The sequence below is a fragment of the Neocloeon triangulifer genome, unplaced genomic scaffold (assembly GCF_031216515.1).
Source record: "Neocloeon triangulifer isolate White Clay Creek 2 clone unplaced genomic scaffold, ASM3121651v1 ptg000003l, whole genome shotgun sequence".
Lineage (NCBI taxonomy): Eukaryota > Metazoa > Arthropoda > Insecta > Ephemeroptera > Baetidae > Neocloeon > Neocloeon triangulifer.
In genome coordinates, this window is record NW_026775546.1 from 11,352,338 (window position 1) to 11,360,207 (window position 7,870).

Consider the following 7,870-nt stretch of genomic DNA (forward strand, 5'->3'; position numbering starts at 1 on the left):
ATTCAAGTTCACTTTCACTCTATTATTGATGCTGGAACTCCTTTTCCATTTACCGCACTAAAAATTCGCTATTTCATGCTAATTTATTTACAATTTTAAAATTATTAGCAATAAACAAAATAATCCTTTGACTTATTCATTAAATATAAAGTTAATTTCGCAAAAAGCAGAAATCCCATAGCTCGCTCGAAAAATCTCATCTTCTTCTTTCGTGGTGACTCTGCCGTCCACAAATTTTTGTGCCTAGTCGTGCTGTTGCTTGATTATTGCTGATTAGTCGCAGCGTTTATACATGCCGTGTACGCAACATCCCAAAATAATTTATTCACGACACTTAAAATGCCCGAGTGTTAATTTTCCTCTCTCTCGTTCGCTCGCCATTCGCTCTCTCGCATGCCACGCGGAGATCCTTTTTTTTATTTTCGCGCGCCGGCTGCTGAGAGAGATGCTGGCCCGATGATAGCCTTGTTATTTCGCCGAGTTGATGACTCGCCATAATAAAAGACATCACGCATTCGCGTCCGAGCAAATAAAAATTTCATGGTCAAATATTCGCGCTTGTTCGTCTAATCTCACACCTTCTTTTCTAAGCGCAAATTTTTCTTCCTCCTCTCTCATCAACTATGCAAAATTCTTTCCTTTCAGTTTGAGCCAGGATTTTTACTTTTTATGCTAATGATTTGAACCTAAACTGGTTCCAAAATTAGCCTGGCCACTTCAATTAATGAATAATTAATAAATTTTTCTCTTAAAATAATTTCAAGGATTTTTGTTGTTAAAGCAAATTCACAATTAATTCTTATTCTCTTTTTATTTACTTCATTCGTCCATAAAAAAATCAGCATCATACATAATGAGTCATTTTTTCCATCGGTCAACTTAGGGCAAATACTGTGTACACTTGAGTCAATAACGCATCATAATTTAAAACACCTGAGAGAAACGTCGTTTTCAAATAAGCAAAAGTATTGGTTAGAAATATTACAACAATTATACACAATTTTAGAAGAAAAAAAACTGATACACAAGATATGAGGGCGAAAATTACAACAATTTCGTTAATTTTGTTTTGTAGTTCTACAACCCTTTGAGTCCGGATTCTCAGCCACTCTCTGCACAAAAACTATCCACGCAAACAGATTTTTCTGGAAAAAGGGGCGATCTTAACCGCGTTTTGTTTAAATTTATTGCTTATACTTTTGTCGTCTTCAAATTTTGAACTCCTATTTTTAATGTCTTGTGTGAATTTGTGTGTGAAATGTATTGAGTGTTTTTTTAAGCATACAAGGGAGAGGTAGTAGATTTCTCTTAATATCGTTACAGTATTTTGAGTTTTTCATTTGTCATATAAATACAAGTGTTGTTTTAAATTTTTGTTCTTGAGTTTTATGTGTGTAATATTCGTTTTGTACACTCCTTTTCAGCTGACAGAGGAGCTTAATTTTTTGCGCGAGGAACTTGTCATTTCTCAGAATGGAAAAAAGGAATCCAGCGCCTTGCCAGAAATTCACTTGTAAGCTCCCCATGCACGTTAACCAGCATTAACACGTAATAACGACATGATTCACGCCTTACTCGTTAAGTATATATCCTCGTTAAATGCTCTTCAACATTATTTACAGCAAAGATTAATTCAATTATTAATTAATAACGTATTCGCGCCACTCGGCAACACACATTCAAGGTTCACCACAAGCACACATTCACTCTTTTCCTTGCACTCAAAAAATTTGCGTAAGATCTTTAATTGGCAGCACTAAGCCCGGTTTTCTGCAAAAATTAGTCAATGGAAAATTCTGTACATAGGACATCCCTGAATAATTTTTGACGGTGAAAATTTAGCGCCCATTACAATTTTCGTTGCTTCCACTTTTTTTTTTAAATAGCAGGAATGATAAAAAAATCACAAACAGGAAAGGACAACCCCAATTTGTATTATGTGTTACCGCGTGAGGTAGTGCTTTGTCGGTGATTATGTAGTTTTTAAATAATTAAAATGCGCACGATTGCTCTCAATATTAATTATGTGTTGTTTGTTTAATATGATATACATGGGGGAATGTAACAGGATTAAAAATTGCTCATCTCGTTCTAACTATTGATATGCAACAAAATCATTGATATATCATATATTCAGTCTTCAATTAATCAAAATAATCCAGTTGAGTGAAACCAGTTTGGGGATATGTAGGAGTTTCGAGACAAATTATTTATATACTAGAGATATTTTGAATACCGGTATAATTTTTTAACAAGGAATGGGCGATTTTTGTCAGGGTTTGAGCTTGCGTTGTATTTTTAAATTCGACAGATGATGATGACAATTTTTCTTCTGAAGCTGCCATTATTTTGATAGGTTTTTTTTAAAGTCAATCGCGACTGTAAAAGTGCCAAAAAATACACGATTTTAGTAAACGGGTCTCCATTAAATGGCAATCATTAGCACTATGGGAAAATGCGTGTAAGTGTTTGTGTGATTGAAATCAATTGCAGAACTAGGTACTGGCGCGCTCAGAAGTAAAAAAGGAAATACTCTAAAAAAAAATAAAATAAAAGCGAGTTCAAGGAGATCTTCGCTCATATACAAAAACAAAATTCGTAATAAACCGGAGTTTAAAACAAAAATTAGCAATTATTAGTTCAAATATAGTCTGGGCATTTTGTTAAATTTAAAAATAGGAATGAAAATCTGTGAAAATTATCAATTGAATTGGCACCATCGAATTCTCATTTGTCCAATTTTGGCAACAGTTTGGCGACTGCGCGCGCTAATTATGTACAAACTGGAAATTGCGGGACACTTCTCAGAAGACGTGGCCGACGACCTTGGGCTTCTTGCCGCGGCGGCTGTCCCCGTAACGCTGGTGGGTGGCGCAGTGCTTCAGCATGTGGTCCTTGCGGATGAAGCCCTTGCCGCACGTCTCGCAGGTGTACGGCTTCTCGCCGGTGTGCAGACAAAGATGGCGGCGCAGGTCCGTCTTGTGGTTGAACTGCTTCGGACAGATCTCGCACTTGTACGGCTTCTCGCCGGCGTGCTTGTTCAGGTGCTCCTGGTACAGACACTCGGAGGTGAAGCGCTTGCCGCACTTGTTGCACTTGAACGGTTTGTCCCCGGCGTGGAAACTCTTGTTGTGCTGCGTCAGGTAGCACGCCTTGTTGAACTCCTTGTCGCAGTCCAGGCATTTGTGGACGCCGCCGTAGCTGGACGCCGGCGGCCTGCCGCGGCCTCGGCCGCGCCCCCTCCCCCGGGTGGTGCCGTTCATCAGGCGTTTCTTGATGTCGGCGTCGTCCACTGTGGAGGTCGGCACCACCGGGCGAGGGGAGGGCGTGCTGCGAGTCATGGGTGACGACATTTGACGGTCGCCGCCCGAGTCGAGGCTGCTCTCGGAAAACTGAGACCGAATGGAGGGCACCTCCTGGTGGTGGTAGTGCATGGACGACCACATGTCGGCCATGGCCTGCGGCGACGTGCGGGGCTGCACGAACTCGTACGAGTAGTGGTGGAACTGAGCAAAGCTGGGCAGCGGCGCCGGAGGATGGTGTCGCTCGGTCAACTGGGTGTAGGTGGGTGCATGGTCGCCGGTGTAAAAGTCCGAGTCGTAGTTCGGGTACATCCTAGTAGTACTGGTAGGCGCTGTAAGTGGCGCCACCACCATACTGCTGGCCGTACTTGGCGGCTGGGGGTTGTGCAGGACTGGCATCAAGCCACCCAGGGTTGGGTGGTGAGGGGAAGGCGCCTCCGGGCGTCCTCCGAGGGGCGGCAGCGGCCCATTGCTGCTTGGCGGGAGGAGATGGTTGGTAAAAGTTACCGAATTGTTGTTGCTGGTAGTACTGTTGCTGCTGTTGCTGGGTGTAAAACTGTTGTTGTTGTTGCTGCTGGGATGGGGCTGGGGTCGGTTGTTGTTGCTGTTGTTGCTGCTGCTGGGGGATGGTGGCGGAACTTGCAGGCCTCCAGGAGTTGAAAGCTCCAACGCCGCCAACGTTAGAGACTCCGAGAGACCTGCCTCCCTGTTTGGGGGACTGCTTGCGTTCGACTGAGGGTGGAGAGGGGGCAGCATGGTGGGGGTGTTGTCGTCGCTCCTCGACGACGACTCTTCGCCTAGACTCGGAACCGGGGAGGCCGTGTTACCTGTCGAGTTGGAGTCGTTGGTGGTGTGGTGCGTGGGCGGCAGCGAGCGGTGCACGAGGCCCTCCTTCAGGGGGTCAGGCGCCCCCTGCTTGACGGCGTTCTTGTGCAGGGTGGTGTTGTAGTGCCGCTTCAGATGGCCGCTGCTGGTGAACCACTTGTTGCACGCCGGACAGTTGTACGTCTTCGGACGGCGCGCCTCGTTCGACTTCCACGACTGGTTGCCCCCCGACGGGGGCGTCTGGACCCCGCCCCCGCTCGGAGGCGGTGGTTGTTGGTGCGGCAACGGCTGCGTCTGCGGCCCCATGGCCATGGCGGGGGGCTGCTGGTGCAGGTACTGCGGTGGGGGCGGCACCATGCCCATCATCTCCGGTGGGGGCGGAGGGCCCGGGTGGTAGCCCATCATCGGAGGCTGCATCTGGTGGTGGGGGTGGGCGTACTCGGGCATGTCGATGCCGTTCAGCCTGGCCTTGGCGCGGGGCTCCATGTAGCCCATCATGGGGTCGGGCTGGAACTCGCGCTTCATCCGCCGCTTGTCCGCCTCCAGTTGTTGCTGGTAAATGTGGACCTTGTGCGAGTCGAGGTCCAGAATTTCGGCAGAGGCCTCCTCCTTGGGCCTCGGGGGCGGCGGGGTGGCCGTGTGCTCGAAGAACTGCTCCTCGAGTGAGGCGGAGGAGCTCGGCGACGAGTGTTCTTCGCCCGGCGGCGCCTGCGGAGGCGGCTGGGGTGGCTGCTGGTGTTGCAGGGTTGGACACTTGTGCACCATCATGGCGGCCATGGTGGAGGCGGTGTAGCCACAAGCCCAGCACGTGCCTCCGTTCATCATTTCAGGGGCGTGCTGCTGCTGCAGGCTGGTGTTGTTGTAAGGCATGTAGCGCGGCATGCCCCCGCCCGAGGGGGTGTTGGCGCGCATCGGGCCTCCGCCGTTGGTGTACTCGGTGGCGAAGGGCGTCGATGACGTCGGCTGCTCTTCCACGAAGTAGCCGTTGGTGCTGTGACCTGGCGATCGCATGACGTCGGTCGTTGAGGTCGGCACTGCTTGCATAGATGCTGGAGAACCTGCAACAGAAAGCGGAAATAAAAATTTAGAAAACAATTATATCAATTTTAGAATAAAGATTTTTGTAGTAAATCGGAGTCAAGCATGAAATTTATAAGAAATTTTTATGACGATTTAATTTATTGCACGAGAAATTGTGAAATACTGAATAAAATACTTAAATTTTGATAAATAGAGGCCAAAGAATATTATTCAAGTTTAAGATACACATTATTCACAAAATATCGTAAAATTTTTGGCTCATTTTTAAAACCTAAATCTATCCAAAAAGGAAAATATTTTTGTATCTTATTAAATTCAAAAACTAGGCATTCATAGTGGAACTTCGTAGTCCCCCAAAAAAATTAAATTTACTGCCAAGCTATTTTTTTATTCATGTTAAATATACTTTTTTAGTGTAGTTGATTTTTAAAATATTTTTTAACTCAAAAAAAGGTAAAATGCAATAATTTAATTCAGAATCAATAATTATTAAATTCTGTTATTATTTCTTATTGGTAAGCATAATTATTTAAAGATCCCTAGTCTCAAATTGAAAGAAATTTTTAATAACAATTTATTGCTCGAAAAATTGATATTTTAAAAAATTAATTGCACAAACAAAGTATATTTGTTAACAAGAATAAAAGTAACGTGACAGTCAAATTAAATATTTTTGATGGACTGCAAATTTCCACTATCAGTGCCAAGTTTTTTAATTTAATAAGAATCAAAAATGTTTCGCTACATGAATAGATTTTGTTTCCAAAATGAGTTACGAAAAGTATGGAGCTGAACGATAAAAGTAGCGACGTGCATCACAATTTATACAAATAATAAATAAGATGATTATCATAGAAATGAGCGATGAAAATAAATGCAAAGTTCCTCGAGAAGAGCAAACAAAAATTGTGAGAGCACTTCAAAAATATGAGGCTTTAATGTTGGTTAAAAATAATACGTCAAAAATGTACATAAAGGGAGTTCAGAGCACTGGGAGAGAGAGCGATTACTAAATTCCGAGACAGATCCCAGCGCAACAAATTCTGGTGCTTATTTTCATTTAGAGAAGGCAGTGATTCCGTAAATTAAAACAAGAGTAAAATATTAAAAAAAAAAAAAAAAAAAAAAAAAAAAGGATGAACGAAGCCAAATTTGTTACAAATTAAAAAAAAAAACTTAGTAAATTTTCCTGGTCAGAAATTTTTCATCCCCAATATTATGCAATCATTGATGAAGAAAAATGAAAATAGATCTGTTTTCATTTAAGCGAGACAAAAAGAATAAATAATTTCCTATCTCCGTGTTTAAATTGAAATTTGGCGTTTCGTCGATGGGTTGTTTGTTTATTGTTTTCAATAGAGCAATAATTTTTTCTATGAAAAAATAACCGACTCTTATTTACTAATCATGGAAAGGGAAAATTCAATTAAAATACCAAGAACCGTGAAGTTCTTCTTTTGTTTTAAGCAAATTTTAATCGACTGTAAGTATTAGAGAGCCAAGAGACACCTTCTCATAGTAATTTTCAATCTTTTAAAGAAAAATTCTTGATAAGTTTCCAGCTAGGGATTTATTCTCATTAATTATCGTAAGAGGGAAATTTTAAACTGGATTTATGTGTGGACTTGATTTCAGATGATGAAACTCCATTATTAATGATTTTTAAGGGAACAATTTAAAAAAAATGGTTAATTTCCTACAAATTTATCAAATAATCGATAAATGAAAAAGTTAGGCCTCAGAGGAACTTGCAAAATTTACATTACACTCATGGGGAAAAAAGATTGATTTTTTCTGTGATAATTAGTGGTTGAGAAACTAAAAGAAAAATTAGTTAAAAAAAAATTATATCGTTTAAACTGACTTTTTATGCAATTAAACAAAATTTAACAAATAAGAACTGATAAAAATAAACATTTTGATTCAATAAAATTAATTTTTTTTCAATCATTTTTTCACGTTTAACTTGATTATAGAATAAAAAACATTATTTAATTAAAAAATTTATCTTCCATGTCGGGAAATAAAATGTATGGAAAAATCTGGATTCTTACCTCCAGAAGGTGGCGTGTATCTGGTTAGGGGCGAGGCGTGCTGCTCGTCGGCGCCACTTCGGTGCCGGCCCTTGGCGTGTTCGACGATGCTGTTGTTGTTGTGCTCATCGTGAGGCGGTTGTTGCTGGACCTGCTGCTGGAGGTGGTGTTGGGCCGGCGGGGGCGGCTGCTGCGCCCATTTGCTCAGCAGGTTGTCCTTGTGGTAGTGCAGGTGGACGTCCAGCGAGGTGGACGACTCGAAGTAGAGGCCGCAGTCCCGGCAGTGGTGCACCGCACTCGACGCCATGTCACGTGCGCCGCAGCTCCTGCCCTGGCCAGGAGCCTCCGCCGCCGAGCATGCTTCGTCTCACTCTGTGACCTTTCTTTCTGTCTGTCTGTCTTTCTTTCAGAGGCCAAACACGTGACGAGGTGCAGAGTCGCGTCTCTCGTTGCTGCACCCTAGGCCCGACCGAGAGCCACTGAAGCCGCGGCTGCTGGCGAGCGCCGGCCTGGTCCGTCGCTCCTCCTCTAGCCAAGAAAAAAGCACCAACCAGTGGTGCGCCCCCGGAATACACACACGCACGCACTCGCCTCTCCCGCTCCAGCCTCGTGGAGGACCACCGGCCGGCCGAGCCGCGTTCTCTTTCCATCTGAAACCCAACTAAGGGG

General features: G+C 43.6%; 1 protein-coding gene across 1 annotated transcript; it reads right to left on the reverse strand.

Moving 5' to 3' along the window:
* Nucleotides 1–802: 802 nt before the first annotated feature.
* On the reverse strand, nucleotides 803–7,665 carry LOC132192956 (uncharacterized). Its single transcript, XM_059613208.1, has 2 exons — nucleotides 7,223–7,665; nucleotides 803–5,185 (listed from the first exon to the last, which is right to left on the reverse strand). The coding sequence occupies exons 1-2, from the start codon at nucleotides 7,506–7,508 to the stop codon at nucleotides 2,805–2,807; spliced, it is 2,667 nt and encodes an 888-aa protein (XP_059469191.1). The 5' UTR covers nucleotides 7,509–7,665; the 3' UTR covers nucleotides 803–2,804.
* Nucleotides 7,666–7,870: the final 205 nt, after the last annotated feature.

Bases quoted from the DNA above. Each gene is read 5' to 3' on its own strand.
- LOC132192956 (XM_059613208.1), bottom strand. From the start codon at position 7,508: ATGGCGTCGAGTGCGGTGCACCACTGCCGGGACTGCGGCCTCTACTTC. The intron at 5,186-7,222 runs GTAAGAATCCAG...TTTCTGTTGCAG, and splicing joins ATACACGCCACCTTCTGGAG to GTTCTCCAGCATCTATGCAA.